General features: G+C 48.7%; 1 protein-coding gene and 1 long non-coding RNA gene across 4 annotated transcripts; one reads left to right on the top strand and one right to left on the bottom strand.

The window, feature by feature from the left end:
* Positions 1 to 2,363: 2,363 nt before the first annotated feature.
* Positions 2,364 to 22,216, top strand: shc1 (SHC (Src homology 2 domain containing) transforming protein 1). Of its 3 annotated transcripts, XM_049024403.1 has the most exons (14): positions 2,371 to 2,689; positions 7,381 to 7,419; positions 12,714 to 12,878; positions 13,736 to 13,806; positions 14,523 to 14,586; positions 16,221 to 16,340; positions 16,563 to 16,616; positions 16,904 to 16,955; positions 17,717 to 17,843; positions 18,110 to 18,269; positions 18,388 to 18,445; positions 18,548 to 18,667; positions 18,752 to 18,990; positions 19,346 to 22,216. In XM_049024403.1, exons 2-14 carry the CDS (start codon positions 7,408 to 7,410, stop codon positions 19,472 to 19,474), a joined length of 1,371 nt encoding a protein of 456 aa, XP_048880360.1. In that variant the 5' UTR covers positions 2,371 to 2,689; positions 7,381 to 7,407; the 3' UTR covers positions 19,475 to 22,216. The 3 variants fall into 3 exon arrangements, with proteins under 3 accessions (XP_048880359.1, XP_048880360.1, XP_048880361.1); XM_049024402.1 differs by lacking the exon at positions 7,381 to 7,419 and having other exon boundaries at positions 2,364 to 2,689; positions 11,744 to 12,878; XM_049024404.1 differs by lacking the exon at positions 7,381 to 7,419 and having other exon boundaries at positions 2,372 to 2,689.
* LOC125748379 (uncharacterized) lies at positions 3,848 to 8,570 on the bottom strand. The gene is made up of 3 exons (XR_007399537.1): positions 8,361 to 8,570; positions 7,344 to 7,522; positions 3,848 to 4,255 (listed from the first exon to the last, which is right to left on the bottom strand). It is a non-coding gene; the product is annotated as an uncharacterized LOC125748379 (long non-coding RNA).
* Positions 22,217 to 22,266: the final 50 nt, after the last annotated feature.

Raw genomic sequence — 22,266 nt, 5'->3', positions numbered from 1 at the left:
TGTGCCCAATACGAATGACAATCACGCTGTAAATATTTATGTTAATATAATGCAAAAGTTTACACGGTTTAATTGACACCAATATTAACTTTTATCTCGAACTTAACCTACCAGCTCAAAAGCTGAACACTGAACAGCAGACCAAGTGTAATACCAACAGGAGGCGCTAACATGCAAGAGCTCACGGGTGAGGACCTATTAAGAATACACTTACACATGAATCAGAATCAGTGTATTTCATCGTAGTATCCATAGAACTAAAAAAAAAAAAAAAAAAAAACTAAACCAAGCTAAATCAAAAACTAAGGCAGAGGGATGAGGATAAATTATTAAGGATGAAAGTTGTGTATTGTTACTAAATATAATACATGTAAATTATATAGTAAAGTACAAATGTTCAATAGTCCAGAGGTAGATGGCGGGTCAGGTGTTGAGTAATGCAACCGCTCGGGGGAAGAAGCTGTTCTTGATGTCATGGTCTGGTTGACTTGAACCGTATCCCCGAGGGAAGATCTTGGAGGGAAAGTAAGACTAACAGGGATATATCCATCCATCCATTTTCCAAACCGCTTATCCTATTGGGTCGCGGGGGGTCCGGAGCCTATCCCGGAATCAATGGGCACGAGGCAGGGAACAACCCAGGATGGGGGGCCAGCCCATCGCAGGGCACACTCACACACCATTCACTCACACATGCACACCTATGGGCAATTCAGCAACTCCAATTAGCCTCAGTATGTCTTTAGACTGTGGGGGGAAACCGGAGTACCCGGAGGAAACCCCACGACGACACGGGGAGAACATGCAAACTCCGCACACATGTGACCCAGGCGGAGACTCGAACCCGGGTCCCAGAGGTGTGAGGCAACAGTGCTAACCACTGCACCACCATGCCGCCCCCAACAGGGATATAAGTAATTCAAATTTAGTTTATCATATACAAGGTTTGGCGAACAAATGTTCAGTTTGTGACACTATTTGAGCTAAGGTATATCTGCATTTAAATTAAACATCAAATAATTGAGTCTGGATCAAAGCAGAGATGTTCTACACAAGCAGCTCTTGTTGTCACATCTAATAGACCGCACACTGGAGGTATAAAAGGCTGAAAATCAAACTGCTGTCAAAGTAGGCGACTTATAAGTGTCAAAAACTTTTTCACGTATTTCCCTTTGTCTGAACACAAGGCCATTTCTGTCAACTCTCTTCCTATTTTACCCGTATTATTATTTTTTTGTTTTTAAAGGTCATTTCGAGGTGGTTGGGGGTCGAGGGCGTCCATGAAAAACAGGATGTGGGACCCCACAAAAAAGGGGGGGGGGGGCGGAAAGACGCCAACTTAAAAGCTGAAGCAGAGTATGGCTTAATACTGGGCAAGCATCTGCAATTACTGCACAGCTCACATCCCTTCCTCTTTTTACAGCATCTTTCCCCTTATATGCATCATATGAAGGAAAATCCGACGTCATGTGAATGTTATTCCCCCCCCCCCATATACACGGTTACCACTACATACTGCTGCGTGAAACAGCTTAACCTAATCAAGTCAAAATTACAGTTAAAATAATTCCGTCTGAATACAGCTTCCGTTTATACAGATTATGTACCACATAGGTGTAAAAAAAAAACGTCGTTTACAGTAAATACAGTGTGAGTGTCATTTATTGAAGCATAACCAAAAAAAGTTCCGATATAATAATTCCATGTCTTGGCAGAGAGCGCACAGTAACCAAACATCGGCAGTTTTTTTCTATCCATGACCAGATTATATATATTTAGCATAAATAAAATACAGTAGTACGGTAGCCGCCAGGACTGCTTTCCAAAGAGGGCAGGGAAACAAAGCTGTGATGTTTCATCCATTAATGAATCAAAGTTGTTCTTTTCTCTCTTTATGACTACTTACACATGGCAGCAGCTGTCCTAGAGATTGAAATGCAGATCAACGAGGACATAAGGTGAATGCATCGCGGTTTTAACAGCCGATCGGGCTGTGGTGGAGTTGAAAACCCATCAGCTCAATGATATACTTTCATACTGAAACCTAATGTTTTTCCCCCATAGATTATACGCATACTAACGCACACGTCTATTCGTTGGTTAAAATAGTTATTAATGAAAGAGTCACTTTGATCATCTTTATCATTAGTTCTCTCTATACATAACAGTAACGTTTAGAATTGACGTTTCTGTGCAATAGTTTTTTATTTGCTCCATACTATTTGCGGCATTAATAAATCCACATTTACGCTGATAACATATCCGTCATTGGCAGAGGCCAACATGTTCACGGTGCTCGAAAATTGCCTGTTTCCCCCCTCATTGCGCAATAGGGCAGAAACTCTTAGCTAAGGCGGCGCGCGAGCCGGCCAGGTGCGGACGCCGCGAGTTGTGACGTAACGGCTGGCTCGCGGAAGTTGGCTTTTTGGCAGGGAGGGGGGAGCGGAGAGGAAGAAAAGGAAGGGAAAGAAAAAGAAAAAGAAGAAGAAAACTTCTAGACAGCGAAGTCATAACTGCATAAAGAAGGGGCCTCGGCACGAAACTATCTCCAACTTCAGCTAACCATTTTTCTTGCTCTTCCCCTCTCTCCCCCCTCACGAAACTTTCATGGTTAAACCGTGGGAGCTGGAGATCTGAGAGCCCGGGCAGGCGGCTAACAGACGAAGACAGGGCGGACGCCAGAGAGCTGGTGAGTCGTGAAATTAAACACACATCCTCGCCTGAGCGTCGGGCTGGACGTGCCCGTTCGCCCGGCCCCTCGCCCGTCCGCAGCTGTAGGCTGGAACGGCGGACGGGCCGGCTCGAAGCCGCAGCCAGTCTGGGGTTCGACTCCAACGGCAGGACTGCTTTCATGCCAGACTGGGGGTATTGCTAACGCTCGGTTCCGAGGGTACATTTCAGTAAGCCCGCACCCACGTTTCAGCGCTGGAAAGATCCCTAAATATGGACGAATCGGTTTCATTCGCGTAGGGCAGGGGTGTCAAACTACGTTCCTGGACGGCCATGTGTGTGCAACTTTGCCACCTCCTGTTATCCAACCCGCAATCACTTTCTGTTATATTTTAACGTACGAAATATCTGGGTGGTTGCTCAGTAATTTCGTGATCTTTTCGTATTCTGTGCTTCTACTTTGTTAGTATTGACCGATAAAGCGTACGGAATGCAGCTGGAGTTTAAAGCGCCTACAGATTATTCAGCCGCATCCCACATACAGACCAAAAAGTTTTGTCAAAAATAATGACCCGAAATAGTGTCTGTCTTTAAAGTGAAAGTTTCAGGATTCATCATGCCAAAAAAGTATATCGAATAATGCGGCGCTGTCGACTGATCTGGAGTTAATGACGATTATGAATGTCATTTTGGAAATACATACAACAATCTCAATGATTATAGCTGATTAATGATTTCGGTATTTAGGTCATTATACCTCCTTTCTTTATAGCTGGTTCTCACGCTTTTTTTTATCTGAATACTTTCATCATTAATCTCTTCTGCATTGTATCATCGTCTGTCCCTGTAATATTAATAATTTTTTTCTTTGAATTGTAGTCCGAAAAATCCCCCCCAAGTTAGTTGCCTACTACTCTTAAACTTAATGCTTCTGTCCATGCCAAAGGAGTAAGTTTCTTTTCTGTAATCATTTAAAATGTTTTTATTTATTTATTTTTTTATGTAAATATCACACCCCTATAATGCTAATATTTAAGATTTGCTCCATTTTTGTTATGTGTAACTGCTGGGTGCCTTTGTGGCTCAGCTGTGTGAAATGCAATTTTGAGCAGGAATGCAGTGGTTTGGATTCATTTTTATTTTGCTTCAAGACAGCAATCACATGCTGCCTCTTTTAGCAAGACTATACTCGTACTGCTCCATCTGCCAGTTTTATCACACTTGTCTTGTACCATATGCACTGTTTTTTTTTGGTTTTGTTTACTCAATTTGTGCAATTTAATTTTTGACCTCAAGCCTGGTATCCTAAATAGGTAGACTTTTGGACAGTAGATGTGTCTGCCAGTTTAGCTTTGTTGACAAGAATGACTGTTGAAGCCTAATCTCAGGTTTGGTGTGAAGCAAAGTCACCCACGGCTGAATTTATTTTTGTTGAAGTCTCTGCTGATAAAAGACCGTCTAATCCAAATAAATCTAGGAACTTGTGGCCCAGTGTCCCTGTTGTCTTGCTGACAGCTGGTCCCATCTGGTCCCTGTTCGCAATCCACCAAGAGGACTGAAATGTTCAGTCCTCGTGCCAGGCTTCCTGTAATGGAGACAGAGGTGCATGCTGTCAGTGGCCTGTCAGGAGTTACTGGTGGATCAAATCCAAGCATGGTGGTGGCAAGTGGCAGAAGCTTTTCAGGAAGCAGTGTTTGGTAAGGGTGGCTGTGTTTCGTTTCGAGGAGTATCACAATGTGCTTTACACCCGATGTCTTGGCATGTCAATGCTTCAGATGAGGGCTGTGTTCTGTTAGCCCTGCTGCTGTGCGTGATGGAAATACTGTGGCAGCTTGCATTTGTTAGTGTCTGGCGTGCGAATAGCTCGCGACTGACGTTATGACGTCTAGCCTGATAGTGATCAGACGGAAGCACGGCGAAAAATGCCTTTCTGAAGGTGCTCGAGTGGCGTTTTCCCAGCTGGGACAGCGGTGTCAGGTATTTCCAAATGAAATAAAAGGACCTGCCATCAATGATTCACCAATGCAGTGAAGAAGAGAAACGAGTGGGGTGAGAACAGGCCGAATTCCATCCCAGGGCCAGTCGGCAGCTGTGACTCTGCAGAGTCAGTGTGTTCTTTCTCGTCAGCACACAAGCCGGGATGTGGTCTCATCTCAGGTTTGTCCCCCCTCCCCCCGGTCTCTGCTTCTGTGTCGGCATGTGTTAGAGTCATTGCTTCACGTGAATCAGCCCAGCTAAAACCCCTTATCAAACATGGGGTTCTCTGGGGCTTCGACTTTGCATCTGCTGTGCTTGTGTTAATTCCCAGGCCTGGCACATAGGTCCATCTCTGTGCTGGTTATGAATGTCAGCATGTCATGCATGTCAACTAGTGTCGCCAGGTAGTTGTCAATAGTGCCGACAGTGGTGCATGACTGCAGGGTGATGTCCAAGTGCTGAATATTTCAGTCTGTTCAGTTTCTTTCATATGGTGCATGATTTAAGCTTTGTCAGTATTCATTTTTAATGTCAGCAGTTAAATGCAGCCCAGGTAGAGAGGTGGGAGTATATTGTGATATGAGTGCAAACAGTCTAGTAGCTAAAAAAAACCAGATGGCTGGAAAACCTCCAGGTGCTAGCACTGCGTTTCTTAAAGGCAGCTTTTTCGTAGAATGTAGCTCGAATTTGTACAGATTTAAACTTGTAGAGGTTCGCATCATTTGACGTGTGAAACGTTCTGTTCCTTGGTTCAGTGGCAGGCCGACCGCCTTGTATGACTCGGCCACTTGGTGGGAGCTAAGGAGTTAGTGCTTCAGAGTGGGATGGAGAGAGCTAGGCTGCGTACGACTGCGCCTGAAGTTCCGTGTGTGGGTGAGAGCTTGGAGACAGAGCGGTGGAATGAATGTGGGAGGGAGAGGGAAAGAAGCAGAGAGAGAAGCCCAAAATGGAACATTCGCATGCTGGCTTCATAGCAGTTGGGCTTTGTTAAGTTAAATTAGTTACAGAGGTCAGAGTGGCCAGATGAGATTAAACTCTCCACTCAAAAAGCAAGTGTTGAGTTTTGAGATTCCCATTATCTCTAAACTTGTTAAACAGCACATGTGCCCCCCCCCACCCCCAACATGCTGTTTGCTGAATTGCACGTTTATATTAATAGTAGAGAGTTTGCAGGCAAGATCATACATGTATATTATGTTTTATGAAAGGGGCTCATTGTGCACATAGTTGGTCGACGTGGTTACACAGCTTGCGGAGATGGATCCCCAATCATGTCTGAGCTTTAGGGCCAGATCTGCAGTGTTGCTTTTGCTGAAACTGGACTACGGAGCAGTTTAAGCATGAGCATCAGTATATGTAGGATGATACCAGGCCTTAATCCTGTATCTGGTTTTCTGTCTGTGACACATAGTAATTTGGTCTGGTTACTCCCTTAGGCAGTAAAGAGTGCCGTGTCCTGGGCCTGTTGTATTGATACCAATCAGCTTGGGTTACCTGCTATTTAGTCATTGTTACCATGCTACAAGGGCAAATGTGTTCAACTGTTGACTCTAATAAATCATGTGAGTCAGTTTGGGTTGTGTGGCAAGACACTCTTTCACATAGTGTTTAACTAGGCTTTGGGGCCTCAGCGCTAGAGGAGAGAGTGGGGAAGAAAGTTGTGCTCTTCAGGTTGATCCTCAAAGCCTAGCGCAGATTTTTTGTGCAGTAATCAGGAGTTAATGGTTAATCCAGGTTTTGCCACATTCCTATGTGTCAGTGCTGTATCGCAGGGTGAATACGTCTTACCTGCTTGATGACACTTCTCAGTTTTGCTCGTTAACTTCTGTTTATTTTTTATTTTTTAGTTCTACTCTTTTGAATAACTCTGATTAGATTCCAGAGAATAAAATGTACCCGAGTCAGTGTGTCTGGAACAAAATGTAGCCCAGTAACACGATGACTAACGCTAGAGTACACAATTTCTGCACAACCGAACAGGTGGCCCGTCTGAATGGGGAATGAGACAAGATTGTAAAACCGCAAAAAGAGAACTCAAAGCAATCAAGTCACTTTTTAAATTCTTTGTCTAACATAAAGAGCAACACCGTATTTTTAACGTACTGGTGATGCATCAAGAGTATGTTATTTTCCAGATCTCTGTAGCAAGTCGTTCTTTAGGCGGAAAGAGCCTGACACTCCAGAAGCACTTTGGGAGTTCAGAGTGAAAGGGGCTGAATATTAATTTTTTAAACCCTCTGCAGCCCCCCCCCCCCCCATTCCTCTGCTCCCTGTTTTCTGCTCTGTGTGAGTTTGTCACTGCATAACAGGCAGAAAAGCAAGGAAGCTTCCTTCAGTTCTGTTTTGGGTCTCGTGTATTTCATTTGAGGCCCGGTGGATGATTTAAATTTTTTTTTTTTTGTGGGGAGGGGGGGATGCATGATGTCACACTGTTCTCTATGGATACCTGCCCCCGTCCAAAGAAGAGGAGGTTTTTGAAATCTGTGGCTCGCCGGAGGACGGTGGCCACCCAGCATCACCGTGGGCCAAGCTGAGACACGCACTCGCCCACCCCCCCCCCCCCCCCAACTGTCATTCTTGTCATTCTCTGGTGTGTGTCTGAGCACGACCGCCCCTACGCCCTCGCTGCAAGCACGTGGACGCCTGCCAGAGTGTGTGTGCATGCCGCCGTGCCCAGACCCTCTCCTGAACAGTACCTGCTGCTTGTGCTGATCCCTTTTGTGGTGTTCCTAGGGCTGCAGGCACGTGCGGGGCAGCCCCATGGAGTACGTGGTAAGCCCTGGAGATTTCTATGGCCACGCTGTGGGATAGAGGTTGCACGTCCCTCCAGTCGTTACCTCACACCTCACCTGCTAGATGTATTCTTAGTGTGAACCTGAGGTTAAACAGAGGATTGTTATTTGGTACCGGAGCTCACAACTCCTGAGTCAGGGATTAGGAGAAATTTGTAGCTGGTCTGTAAGCAGAATAATACCATTATTCTGTGCAGCATTAGTCAAACTTTGCATTTAGTGCATATAATTATAAAGATATCCGTGAAATCAGTCATGGTCCCTTACAGTGTTTCCTCTTAGCTATGGTCATTAAAATGTCTCCCATTGCCAGACAGAACTGTAATGACATGTCAGAGTAAGTCTCAGTAGGGACAGTAAGCCTTGTATTGATTCACTTAAATGTTAAGTTTAAAGGCTGAAATCTCTGGATCCTTGGTACAGGACCTCCCTTCTATCTTTTGCCAGCAGTTGGCGCACTGGTCAGTGTGAGGTCTAATTTGCAACCCCTATGCCAAGGTGCTGGTGTCCCAGTTTGGGACAGGCTTCCTGGTGTGGTCTTCTCGTTCTCCCTGTGCCTTGGGCTTTGTTTGGGACTGCGGGACCTAGGGATCGCATCCTGGTGCTTGCCTGTTCTGTTGAAGGGACCTCTCCCTTTTAGATCTGTAGGGAAGTGCTGAATTCCACTTCTTTAAAAAAAAAAATTTCCTTCGGACTCCTAATGTGCCCCAGCTTGACACCTATGAGATGCTGCTTTGATCGCAGGCTGGTACAGCAACGTAAACTAACACGCTCGCCGTGGGTGTTTGTCCTCGTGGGACTGGTGTGACTCACTTTTTACAGCCCGAGGCCGTCATTTCCGATTCGTTACTGCTTGTTTTGTCCCCCCACCCCCCCCCCCACTGGTAAATGAGTCTGAGTCTGGCATGCCCCTGAGTTTACCTGGATGCACGACGGCAGCGAGGCGGTCTGTCCTCCTCCATGCCGAAGCTGTGAATGCAGCGAGGAGCCAACATTCTGGACTGCACGTCACACAGCATCACCACACATCGCTGACGGAGAACTGGCTGCATATGCCTTCCCACGGATGCTCTGGCCAGAAGCACTGGAGTGAGGGAGAGACAGGAAGCAGAGCAGCTCCCCCCCCCACCCCGCCTCCCTGTCCCTCCCCCTCTCTCTCAGGTTACCAGGCAGTATTCAGAGAGGAGCTGCTTCTTCCGTTCCTACTTGCTGAGTTGGGGGGGGGGGGGCGTCACTGCACACGCGCACACGCACGCACAGACGCGCGTGTCCTCATAAATGCCCAACGCCGAGTGGGGAGCGGCAGGGCGCAGGGAGCCGTAGCTGAGCGGCGCGAGAGTGCTGGACCGCGACGGGGACACGTGAGAGCGGCGGAGGATGGCAAAGGAGCAGCGGCGGAGGGAGAGCAAACAAAGGAGGGCTGTCGTCTTCTGAGCGTGTCTGTCCTTTTGTCTGGCTGACCGAGACAATGTGCTGGGGCAAATGAACTAATCAGCTCACTATGACTTTGTGATTTCCTTTTCTCTTTTTTTTTTTTCCCCTCCTCCCTTCCTGGAAACAAGGGGGCAGGCAAATAGCAGGAGGTGAGAGCGTTTTCGCAGGGAGGAGACCGGAGGGCTAGACGATGGAAAGTCTGGTCCTGGCAGAGTAAAGATTTATTGGGTTTTTTTTTTTTAAACTAAGCATAAGTAATCCCCCTCCCCCCAAAACAATCTACCTTTTTTTTTTTTTTTTTTTAACGTCAAACTAGGATGTCGCTCTTAAAGAACATGAAAGGAGGATGTTAAGACTGTACAGCCACTTAATCTTTTTTATTCCGTCAGTTTCTTCAGTGACTGGAAGCGTATCCTTGTATTCTCATATTTAAAGGACTTGAGTACTCGTCAGGTATTTGATCTCTGGGGTCTTACTTTTCATCTCTGTTTAGGTTGACAGAGTTAAACAGTCCTAACATGGACTCCTTTTTTAATATAATTTTGCTAGTAAATTTTGCTATGATGTATTATGCTTAAGTAGTCCTTTTTTGATAAAATTCATGTCCTGTTGGGCTTTCAGGTTTGCATTTGTGGAAATCTGAATGGATCATTTGTACTTGGTGAAAGTCATTTTAGTCATTTTTTTTATTGCTGTACATCCTGGGGGAAATTGCCCCTGATGTGTGCTGATGGTGACTTTATTTGTGTAGTATGTGGTAGTGATCTCGTCCTTTGCAGTCTCCACATCTATTAGCGGTGCTCAGTGATGATGGTGACTTTATTTGTTTAGCATGTAGTTGTGATCTCGTCCTCCGTAGACCTCTCTTAGTGGTGCTCAGTACTGATCACAGTGTTATTGTCATCTTTGTGTTTTTATATTTTCTGTCATGGCCTTTGTCTTGACACAAGTACTGGCCTGCATGTAGGGTTTCATCTGGTGCTCGCAGTGTTTCGTGGTGGTGCTAGGTGCTGTCTGCCGGCTTATTTCGCAAGCTCTCCATGGTACTGGTCTTTTCCGATTCTCCGGACCCGGTGACCTTCCTCCAGAGCGGTGCCTTTGGGTGCTCTGCCGCCTGCCTGCAGCTGTGTAGGTCATGCTAACCTTCTCGTCTTGGCATACGCAGTGCTGCCGTTGGTCCCGTGGGCTGTGTGCACTGACCTGCAGCTGGCCGGGCGATGGCCTGGTGTAGCAGGAGAGCGTCGGCACGCTGTCCTTATTAGCCCCCCATCCCGGCCCCCTGTGCACTTCTCCGGGAGACCGGCGCCACCTGCTGGTGCTTCACCGTCACATGGCTGTAGGTTGAATGCCGTGGGATGTTTGCAGGTGAGCCCTATTGCACTGTTTCCTGTGCTGTGGCACAGAGTTCGGCGTTCTTGCTCTCACCATAATCAGGACCGGACTGTTAAGCCACTGTGCTGCATTTTTTGACTATCGCTGTCCCGCCCTGCTCTTGGCAGGGTGTTGCGCCATATTGGGACCAGGGCTCGGCAGGTCGGTCTGCCGCATGGTGCTACACGTGGCCCTGGCTGGCGTTTGGTGCTCGCTGGATAGTCGCGGTTTCTCTCTTTTGCCCTGAGCTGTCTCAGTACTGTATGCTATGGGGTAACCCGCACTACCCGCTAGCCACTGTGCAACAAGGTGCGAGATCCCAACTATGTGGAGCCTCTCTCTGGGCGCTCCCTCTGCCCGATAGGGTATCCCCTTAGACTACAGCTCCTTTCAACCCGTTGCTGGTTAGTCCCTGCAGTCTGCAACGCCATCTCTTCCCATAATATGAGAGCGAGGAGCGTGTCGTCTTCCTGTCTCATTAGTCTGACCCCACAGTTCACTCAGGAACTCTGTTTGATCACGTAGTTGGTGTTTTTGTGTAATTTTCTGCACTGTGGAGGCTTATAAAGCTAGAGTTTTTTTAAATGATGCAAAAGAGAGATGATGATGGAAGGGGAACTTTTTGAAGATCTCACCCTTTTGACACAATTGTGAATGAGGGTGAAGTGGTTGACTGGTTTAGGTTATTAGTGATGTTTGCGGGCTGTTAAGCTGCTGTTGTAAGAGTCCATTGCACTTTCTGACCTTCTCTTTTCTATCTTCTTATTGTGTTGTTCAAGTCCTATTCCTGTGACACGCTGACATGTAAGCGCTTGGGAGTTTGCTGGTTAGCGTGAGTCGTCAGTTTAGGAGTGGGGTTGGAGGGGAGGTGGAAGGTAAAGGGGGTAAGGAGAAAATCTTAAATAGTGACAGCCTGGAGAACGGGAAAGCTGATGAGGGAGGGGGAGAGGGGGAGCGTGAGATTATCTGGAAGAGGAGGGAAGGAGTGGTGGTGCAGGAGGAGGTGGTGGAACCTGAGAGGGAGTACACCGTCTGGAAAAAGAGAGAGGGCTTCAAGGAGAAAAGGGCCAGGGAGGAGAGCCTGAAGTCACAGAGGAGCCTGGTACATGTGGTAGGGCCAGAGGTTGTGTGGAGGAGGAGGGAAGGGCCTGCGGAGAGTGATAGGGAGAGGCCCCAGGCCAACCCGAAAGACCACGAGGCCATATGGAGGAAGCGAGAGAGGGATTAGAGTGAGGCCAAGAGGCAGGCAAGCAGGCAGTGCAGGCTGATGAGGTGCGTGACTGTCTTTCAGGGGGCCTCCCGGTCACCGTGTGGCGCACTTCTCTCATAGGCTTGCTGTTTTACTCTCCACTAGACTTTCCTTCCTAATTGATCAGCCTGCTGTGTGTTGGAGAGGACTGGATGCCTTTGTAGCAGAACACTCACCTTACCTGCAGGACATCAGGTTTTTTTTAAACTTTGTTTATTTGTTTTTGTCTCTCTTGCCATGGTGCTGTCAGATGACCGCTTGCCGGCCTGGTTCTCACCGTGCCCTGTGCTGTGATGGTGTCACCTGTCAGTGGGCCCGACGCAGCGCAGACGTGCCGCTAAGGAGACAGCCATAACACGCGGGGTCAAACCTGTACAAATATAAATATATATGCACAGAGTGACAATGCAGACATGCAACGAGACACACTTTTGATTTCACTGGTGCTTTTTTGAAGAAGAAGAAAAAAAACGAAATCGCATTGGGACTGATGCACAAATCAGACCTTCAGACACTCAGGGGTCTCACTGCGGATCAACTGCAGTGCTGATGGTGTCAGAAGCTTCAGCCACGGGGCGCCGGATGGCCAGCACCTTCTCGGCAGATTTGCAGCAGACCATGCTTTTCCGCCGTGTCTGACCATGCGGGGAAGTCAAAGACCTAGGAAGGCTTGCCGGGAATGGATACGCAGCGCAGCGAAACAGCGGGCCCTTCTTCCGGAGAAACGGAGAGACTCTGAATTCAAAGAAAGCGCGTAACCAACAAAACCACAGGAAGTGTGGCTTCTGATAAAACATTTTATAAGAATATCATATTTAAAGATCAGAATGGAGCTGGTCCCCAAAACAAAATACACTCATTTCCGTAGTGAATCCCTCAGCTCTACAGATGATACGAACTCAAACTCCTCTTTTTCCCCTCCGGCCCCCTTGACCCCTCTCACTCCTCCTGGCCTGCCCTCCTCTCTCTCTTCCACATCCCTTACCCCCATCCTTCCTCCTGCCTCACCCCGTCCAGCCGAGAACAGCCCCACAACGCTCTGCTCTTTCTTTCCCCGCATGGGTGCCCTGCGCCTGGGCGTCTCTGCTACTCTGCTCCCCGGCCTTAAAGCAACAAACAGGCCTTCTAACTCCCAAGCTCTTGGGGAGCCCCCGGGGGAGCCCATGGCCGAGTTAGCACCCCCAATGATGGCTCCCTCTCCCCCTCCCCGTCCCACGCAGGACATGAACCGGCTGGGCGGGGCCTCGCGACGGGCCCGGGTGGAGGGGGGACAGCTCGGCGGAGACGAGTGGACACGACACGGGTCTTTCGTCAACAAGCCATCCCGAGGCTGGCTCCATTCAGACAGCGTGGTCAGCACCTCGGGGGTGTCGTACACTGTCCGGGTATGTCCCTCGAAGCCCCCTGCGATACACGTACCTGCAGCTCTGCCACGGGGCTGTGCGAAAGTCTTAGGTAGTCAAAGGGAATGTCAAAAGCTGGCTAGGAAGTGTTTATGTGCTCAAGAAAAACAATTTAATATTCAACCATAAGCAAATTAAGGCAGTTAAAACTAACCAGAATTTTTTTCTCTTCTCCAAAAATTTACTGATGCCTTACTGGATGACTAGATGAACACCGCTTCAGTTCCAAAACCTCTCCTCAGGAACACCTCAGCCATATTCCATATATTTGTTATATTTCACCACCATCTCACTTGATTGATCAGTTTATTAAATATACCACTTAATTGATTTAGTTAAATAATGAAAGTATTGACTAGCTATAGGAAGTGGGGTGGTAGTCGAGTCAAATTCAGTGGTGTATTGGGTGATTGCTCCAGATACTGGGGTGACTGTGGGAGAGGTTTTGAAATGGTTGGGCTGACATTGGCGAGACACGTTATACCAGTACGAAGATGATTTAAACTCTTGTTTTTTTTGGAACCACCTAAGACTTTTGCACAGTACTGTATGCATAGAAAGGTTACATGTTACCATGCTGTTTATGCTAAGAAAATCATAAGGAGCAGTATCATTTGGTGAGGTGTTTTCATTTTACGTTGGAGGGCAGGCAGTCGCCCTCTTAAGCTGAATGATCTGAAGAGAGAGATATTCAGTCTGACAGATCCACTCCTCCCCCACCTCTTCCAGCAGTCATGGTTGCTCCTCGTAAACTAATCTAATGCATTGCTGTTTGGCTAATAAGACAGCTTTGGTAATACATTTTTCATGTGCCGTTTCTTTGCCTCTGCCTCCTGTAGTATATGGGATGCGTGGAGGTTCTGCAGTCCATGAGAGCTTTGGATTTCAGTACTAGAACTCAGGTCACAAGGTAGGAGTGTGTGTGTGTGTGTGTGTGTGTGTGTGTGTGTGTTTGTTTCTGTACCGTGCTTTGTCCATCTGTGCAGGGAGCTTCCTAAAGATGTATAAATTTGGCAGCATTGGTGGGCTTACCCCTCTCCCCCCCCCCATTTTCACTTACTGAATAACATCCACCTATCTAGAAATCGCTTTTTCGTTTGTGAAACTGCTGTCGGCACTAACCCAAATCTCTTCTGCTCATTCTCTAATCATTTTTTTCCCTCTCCTCACATCTGTGGATAGGTGCCCCTCCCTGCATTAAATATTTATCTAGCGTGCTGGCTGGCTGGCAGGCTAGTGGGGGGGGGTAGGCAGGCGCAGGCACGTCACACCGCCGCCACTGTGGTCAGCATGGGTGGGGCTGGGTGGAGAGCAGCTGGCGTACTCTGCTGACCACATGCAGCCTCTGTTAGCTCACTACACACATCCCAGCCCAGTTTCCTGTTCAACCTTATTTGCTTTAGCTGTTTGCATGTGATCCTTAGCCTCTTGCAGAGTAATGTGGTGTTTGCAAGAAATGTCAGAGATGCAACCCGCTGCTTTGCTCCGCTCCCTTCCCATTCTTCCGTCGGGACAGCCAGTGTCCCCCTGGTTTCTGTATCGCAGCTGATGTGTCTGCAGAACAATCCGGGGGACAGGTGTGCCCATGCTTCTCATGTGATGTGCTGTGCATTTTGTTCTCTCCAGGGAGGCAGTCGCTGTAGTGTGCGAGGCAGTGCCCGGGGCCAAGGGGGCTCAACGGAGAAGAAAGGTACCTGCAGTGCCCACTGTGCCCGCCCCCCCTCCAACCACCTATTCCTGTTCCCCTGGCCCCCAGCCTGCTTTTTAAATCAGGAAGTTTTAAATCAGCAGTTAAGTGCACGGTATGAGCACACCCTGACAAACCCCTATCTCTGAGTCTGGTGCGAGCCGTTTCTCAGCACCACAGTCATCAGCACACCCCCACATGCATCCGCCTGCTACGGAGTGGCCCGTCCCTCAGCACCGCCAAAATAGAAGGTCGGCAACATACCCGCAAATGCATCTGCCCAGCCTGTTGTGGCTTCTGTCAAGCTGCATCCACACAGCAAGCGGAGAACCGCTTGGCACAGGCAAACAATTCGGTTTACTCATTCACACTTTTTCGTCATTACAGAGCTTTTGCCCTAAAAATAAGTGCGATTGTAAGTGTTTTTCTATATTTGTCTCAAAATTTTCCTCCTCTGAAAGACCACATGTGCATATTTTATATATACATTATAAAGTTAATTTGCGTTTACTTTAGTTTCATTAGCAAAATATGCTTACTAAAACTAACCTGGTATCCCTGTCTCTGAAGTGACACACCTCCAAGTAGAATTTTTCTTTAGTCTCCATAAGACTTTAAGGTGACGTTAAATAATTTGGGGTACTAGGACAATTATTTGTTTCTCCTCCATGTTACTAAATGTTTTGGTTTCCAAGTCGCTAAACCTAGAAGTTGCATACCAAAGATTGTATTATGTTGCATGCTGGTTCAGTAGAGATCCGCGAACTTGGTGGAAGTTTAATCAATTTGAACTTTGAACACTCAAGCAAAAACCAGGTGGTGTTTGGCGCTCGAGGTGGTGTTGGCGCTTATCTGAACACTGGTGTTAAACATGGCTGCCTACTTCAGAAGGGTTAACACAGTGCATCCGTAACATGTATGTTCATCTCTCTGACACTGCCGTTCAGAAGAATGGAGGAGTTTTTGTCCTGCTGAAAGCTGGAATTTGTCACAGTTCGGTTTCTTCAGAGTATTTATGTGAATCACTTTTGACTCTGTCTCACTGGGGCTTGCTGGTACTTAACAGTACATATGGGGGTGGCATGGAGGCTCCCTGGTTAGCACTGCAGCCGCTCACCTCCAGGGTTGTGGCTTTCGGGTTCTGCTCCATGTGTCCATGGTGTGTTTTCATATTCTGTCCTTATTGACATGGGATTATTTAGTTACCTCACTCCTTAGATATACTGCTAGGTTAATTATTTCTAAATTGGCTATATTGTGTGATTGTCAGTGTGCTCTTTAGTGGGGGTGGGCAGGAGAGTGTGCTCTTTAGTGTTCGTGAGTGAATGGGAGTGCACTTGTGAGTGCATGTGCACGAGAGTGTGAGTGAGTGCTCAGTGATGGACTGGCCTCCTGTTCTGGGTCTTTCACTCCGTGGGCTCTCTGCTGCCTCCATGCTCGTCACAGTACGGCACTGTATTAGCTGTTATGGGAGCTGGATGGATGATGTAAGATGATCCTGAAATGGAGTCTATGTGCGTCATCATAGAAGCTTCATATCTAGCATTTTTGCCTCTGTACCACTTGCTCGCGCTTCCTGGGTGAGCTTGTGCCTGTGTGTGTCTGATCTGGTGGATTTTTGGCCCCTTGCCCCCCAGCCCGCGACGAGGTGCCTGTCTTCTATCCTTGGGAAGAGCAACCTGCAGTTTGCCGGCATGACAATCAGCCTCACCGTTTCCACCAGCAGCCTCAACCTGATGGCCATGGACTGCAAGCAGGTCAGACCCCGTGGCACATCTGCTGTCAGCTAATTAGCCACTGACACTGGTTATCTACCTTGTGTTGTTCTTAAAGGGATCTCTCCACAATTTTCTCACCCTGCCTCCCCCCCCACCCCCCAGTTTATACCCTCTCATTCGATTTCCCCATCCCTCCATTTGTCTCATCCACAAAACTGTACATCACATTTGTATCTGTCCGCCCCCCCTCTCTCCCTACAGATTATCGCCAACCATCACATGCAGTCCATCTCTTTCGCTTCTGGAGGAGACCCAGTGAGTCGCTCACTCCTCTGCCGGTTCTCTCCGTTTTCCCCTCTCAGGCGTGCCAGTGTCACTTGCCATTTGCTTCCGGCCTTTGTCTGCGATGCTACGCCTCACTTCCTGTCTGTCCATAATCGTTTGCCTTCTGTTTCCTGCTGATCCGTCTCCTCTTCCTGCGGCTTGATTCTCTTTTCTCCCCTTTCTGTCAGAGATGTGCAGTCTGCCCCTCTAACTCTAACTTGTTCTCCACCCCGTCCCACGCTGCTACCCTTCCCCCACCTATCTGCCCATCTCCCCAGGACACAGCAGAGTATGTAGCTTATGTAGCCAAAGACCCTGTCAACCAGAGAGGTGAGATGCACGCTTTTATGTAAATATTATGTGTTACACACGTGCGCAGTGTTTTTGTATGTGTGTGATGTACATATTATATTGTGGGGAGCAGATGTCCCCGCAATGTAATAAGAGCCTAATTTGAGTTATTTTGCGGCTGTGGGAACCATTTTTTTCATTTTTCTAAAAATCTGCGATTGCAATAAAAAAAAAACTAAAAATGCCTTATGGTTATGGTTAGGGCTACATAGGGGTTAAGGGTTATCATTGTTGGGGTTACGGTTTTTCTCACAAAAATGAACTGAAAAAACGAAATGAAAAAAACACTGCGTGCGTGCGTGCGTGCGTGCGTGCGTGCGTGCGTGCGTGCGTGCGTGCGTGCGTGCGTGCGTGCGTGCGTGCGTGCGTGCGTGCGTGCGTGCGTGCGTGCGTGCGTGCGTGCGTGCGTGCGTGCGTGCGTGCGTGCGTGCGTGCGTGCGTGCGTGCGTGCGTGCGTGCGTGCGTGCGTGCGTGCGTGCGTGCGTGCGTGCGTGCGTGCGTGCGTGCGTGCGTGCGTGCGTGCGTGCGTGCGTGCGTGCGTGCGTGCGTGCGTGCGTGCGTGCGTGCGTGCGTGCGTTGTGAAATTCCAATCAGGGTTCAGTTCTTTCACCTCCTCTAGCACCAACAGTTTATCCAAGCGGGCTGGTAGAGTGCTGTAGCATGCTCTGCTCTCACAGTCATGGTGTCTGGTTGTCGCTGTGTGGTTGGTGCTCCTTTCTTCAGCCTCTCCCCCCTTACAGCCTGTCACATCCTGGAGTGCTCCGAGGGCTTAGCTCAGGAAGTCATCAGCACCATTGGTCAAGCCTTTGAGCTGCGCTTCAAGCAGTACCTGAAGAACCCCCCGAAGCTTGTGACACCCCACGACAGGTGAGCAGCACATATGTGTGTGTGACTGCATGTGTGAGTGCGCGCGTGCTCCAGTTGGTGGAGCTCTGAGCTGGCCTGCCTCTTCCCCTGTGGTGTAGGATGGCTGCATGTGCATGTGTGAGTGCGTGCGTGCTCCAGTTGGTGGAGCTCTGAGCTGGCCTGCCTCTTCCCCTGTGGTGTAGGATGGCTGGATATGCATGTGTGAGTGCGTGCGTGCTCCAGTTGGTGGAGCTCTGAGCTGGCCTGCCTCTTCCCCTGTGGTGTAGGATGGCTCCGTTCGATGGGTCTGCGTGGGAGGAGGAGGACGACGAGTGCCAGCCTCCTCCCGAAGTTCCCTATTACAACAACTTCCCTGGCAAACAGCCCCCTCCGGGCGGCCTGGTGGACATGCGGAGCCGGGCAGGCCACACCCCAGGGGCCACACTGGTGAGACTGGCAGGGGGGTGGTTGGGTCCTGCTTCTTGCCACACACTGCCTCTCTCTTGCGTCCATTCAGTTTGGCGTATCTGTATATGTTTCGGTGATCGTTTGCTTATGTCTGCAGCCATACGGTCAAGCGGGACAGAATGACGTGCACAAGCAGCCCCTGCCACCTCTCCCAGGTTCGTCTTCCGTAGTTCCCAGCTGTCCCCAAAATCGAAGACAGTCCTGCGCAAGCATTTAATTGACGGAGCCCTTTTGCTCTCTCTTTCCGTAACATTAAGCGGGGGTAAAGGAGGGTGGCCGTGACCTGTTTGACGACCCGTCTTATGTTAATGTGGACAAGCCCCGCCCACCCACATCTGCCGCTAATGGCAACGCCCACCGAGATGCGTTTGATATGAGTGAGTGTCCCTTCACCGCCGCCGTCATGCTTGCTGATGGTGCTGGCCCCAGGCATCAGTAACCACCCTCCTTGCTCCTTGCAGAGCCTTTCGACGACGCGCTGGGCGTCTCCGTGGCGGGGGCAGCACTCCCCATGGCCGAACAGCTGCAGGCCGAGCCCTGGTTCCATGGCAGCCTGAGCCGAAGGCAGGCTGAGCGGCTGCTGACGAAGGACGGCGACTTTCTGGTGCGGGAATCGGGAACCACGCCAGGACAGTACGTGCTGACAGGCCAGCAGGGAGGGCAGCCCAAGCACCTGCTGCTGGTGGACCCCGAAGGAGTGGTAAGGGCCCGTTCCGACGGGGCAGGCGCCATGTGGCACATGTGCTGCCCACTAGCAACAGGAGGGCATGTTTATAAGATTGCTTCCAGCTGCCCATTTTCGACCTACTAGCTGGGAGCCTGATTAGATAATGTAGGTTAATGCTGGGCTCGCTTCCTCTTGCTGCCTGATTTATTGTCCCCTTCCACGGGCATTGCTTTTATTTCTCTCTCCTCTCTCTGTCCTCATGTTCTACCTCTCTCCCCCAACCTCATGGTTCCTCTCTCTCTCTCTCTCTCTCTCATGTTCTCCCTATCCTCACTCTCTCTGTCCTCATGTTCTCCCTCTCTCTCTCTGTCTGTCTGTTTTCTCCCAGGTTCGCACCAAAGACCACCGTTTTGAGAGTGTAAGTCACCTAATCAGCTACCACATGGACAACCGCCTCCCCATCCTGTCTGCAGGGAGCGAGGTCTGTCTGCTGCAGCCGGTGGAACGCAGGTCCTGACTTGTCCAGGTGTTGCCATGGATCCCAAAGTGTCCCTCCCTGTCCCCACCCCTCGTCCCGGCATCACTTGAGTGTCCAGTTCACTATTTGTAATTAAATTGTGACTTTCCCATCTTACTGTCCCGTTGCCGCTGGGAAAGAGGAATACCCTCGATGTCATCTGATTGCAGCAGCAATGAGTAGCAAAGAATATGGGCAAGTGCTTCACCATCCCAGTGGCACAGAGTCTGCAAGAATTTCATCGTCAAGGAACTCCAACACAAAAGATGTGCAGAGCGTCGCTTCCTTGGAAGGCTTTGTCTGCCATGTGCTCTTGAGCTCCATAGCAGTTAAGCTCAGGGCCGATTCAGTCTGTGTGTCCCTGGAATGACTCTAAAGACTAGCGCATTAATTAAAAAATAACCGGCAGCATTAGTGTGATGGGAGGGTCAGCCTTATACCCTCCCTGAACAAAACGGAATCACTCCAAAGACTAAACTTGTGCCAGGTTAGTGTTGGAATGGGATCGTAAGGGTGCTTCGTATTCACTGTGTTGAGCTGAGATTCAGGTAAAGACACGCCCACATGCCGTCATGTGGGAGCGCATGCAGCGCATTTAGCAGCACTTTGGGGAGCGCGGTGCTGCACGGCTTCCCTTTTAGGCCCCGGAGACACCTCTCTGAATGAACACAGCCCTGGGGGACACACAGGCCGCCTCCACCTCTGATGTAATGGGGAGGTGACCGCCAGCCAGTCGGCCCGGTGTGGATCGATGCCATAAAGGAGCCATGACAGCCATGCCAATGAAGACGGGACGTTCTCTCTCTACACGGGGACTTCATTGGCTCCTTTATGAAACTTCACTGAGTATTGTCGGATTTGAACAGGAACACTAAGTTTGGATGTGACCTCAGGTTTGCCCCGCGGGGTGGTGCATGTGTGAAATGGCATGAGCAGTCCATTAGCCTGCCTTTGTCTGGTTTGGAATAGCCTAGAGGTATAGTAACGATGGAATCTCAGGCTCCATTACATAGAGACTCCTGAGTGGGGTGGCACTCTCTACTGGTGGTTCTGAGCATGGCTGCGGTTGAGTGTCTGCCAGCTGCCGTTTTGGCAGACTCGCCATAACCCAGTCCGGCAGAACTGAAAATGAGAGAGGCGGTGGTGAGTCCTGTAGGTTTGCAGAGGTATGGGGGCACGGCGAGGCCCAGCCATGTGTTAGCATTGTGGATTTGATGCTTGCTTCTGGTAGAGTGCCAGACTGCTACCCAATGCTGGCAGCTGGAGGCTTTGTCTGCCTGACATGGAGCCCATTTTCTTACAGTTGCTCCCAAAGACAGCTGGGTTTTTAACTGGGTAGATTTGGCTTGGCTTGTAATGCCCTTTTACTGGCAGATGTGTGTGTGTGTGTGTGTGTGTGTGTGTGTGTGTGTGTGTGTGAGAGAGAGAAAGAGAGAGTGTGCCTGGAACCTGGAATGTTAGGTCCTGCCAGCGTTCTATGAGAGCACAGCATGAGCGCTGGGATCAACGTATGCAACGACAATCTGTCTAGGATGGGACGCTGGACACTGCGTGTACATGGTGTACAGGTGAACAGAGTGGTGAGTCCCTGGATGTATGGCCCATAGTGATTACCCGACACTCCCTGTAAGGTCACACCTGCAGGTGATGTTGTTTGGAGCAGTGATCAGCTTTTATATACATATATTTTATATGATATGAAAATGGGACAAGCTGATACGCGTTGATCTCAGTCTCACCCTGGAGAAACCGACATTTAGAAACTCCTGTTTTCAGCTTAGAAGTTTCAGAAGATGACTGTTGGAAGGCTGAGCTTTTAGCCTGTGCTGAATATGCAGTTTGTAAGGCAGGAGGCAGGGGCAAGGGGGGGGGAGGGGGCGTCGTAAAACCTGCTCTGTCCTCCTGCTCTTCATTCACATCTTTTTCTGTGCCTTGTCTTGTCAGTAAAGCCACATCAAAGCAATCATTTAGCCAGTTTGTGCTGTGAGCTGCACCCACATGCATCACTAATGTTCATGTTTTGTTAAACCCGTTAAGATATACTGTCATTGATGTAAATTTCTTTGAAATGTTATGCAGTTTCTCATTGGTCTTTTCTCTACTTCTGTTTTTCAATACTCATGAGAAAACTACCATGAACATATAATTGTACTTAACCTCTATTACGTTTGTCACTTTTTTCAGAAACCCCCTGTACTCTTTTTGCTTTACAGGGATGGTAAAGAACCAAAGAGGACTAAGACAGCTAGTATGTATGACTTTGTAAGGTTGCAAGAGGACCGTTTTTGTAGCGGCAGTTATTACACTTACTCGATTGAATGATTCGGTCCAAGATTGAACCCCAAAGGCTAGTTTTTCAGTTTGGCTGATTGTCCTGTTTGTTCTTTACCAGCATATATACGTGTGCTTTTTTTAATGTGTGCCTATTTGTAAACATCGGTCATTTTCTCATCAGTTCTCTTGCAGTAATATGTCCATTTTGTGTGCCTATGTGTGAGTTATTTTTGATATTGCACAAGGGAGGGTTCCGTTTGTAATTTTGCAAGGCACCTTATGGTTATACCTTTAACTGGCTGTGTGGTGGGTAGCTGCCTTTTAAAAGGGCACTGGTCTCCCTGTAAGTCAGTGCTTGGGACAGAGGCATGTCTCAACTTTTTAATGTCCATTTCCTGTCCATATTATGAGCCATTTCTTTCTCCATTATAGCTGCCTTCATTGCATGTAAATCCTTCATAAATTCTATACTGTGTTTGTGTGTTTTTGAAAGCCAAAGTGTTTTTTTTTTTTTTTTA

Source organism: Brienomyrus brachyistius, chromosome 9 (genome assembly GCF_023856365.1).
Source record: "Brienomyrus brachyistius isolate T26 chromosome 9, BBRACH_0.4, whole genome shotgun sequence".
NCBI lineage: Eukaryota > Metazoa > Chordata > Actinopteri > Osteoglossiformes > Mormyridae > Brienomyrus > Brienomyrus brachyistius.
This window is presented reverse-complemented; position numbering and strand designations above follow the sequence as displayed.

What these genes read in the sequence shown, in the direction of transcription:
- shc1 (XM_049024402.1), top strand. Translation starts at nt 12,321, where the DNA reads ATGGAGCTGGTCCCCAAAACAAAATACACTCATTTCCGTAGTGAATCC. An exon ending in GCCCCTGCCACCTCTCCCAG is followed by an intron (nt 18,446 to 18,547) that starts GTTCGTCTTCCG and finishes CGTAACATTAAG; the next exon opens with CGGGGGTAAAGGAGGGTGGC. An exon ending in TGGTGGACCCCGAAGGAGTG is followed by an intron (nt 18,991 to 19,345) that starts GTAAGGGCCCGT and finishes GTTTTCTCCCAG; the next exon opens with GTTCGCACCAAAGACCACCG.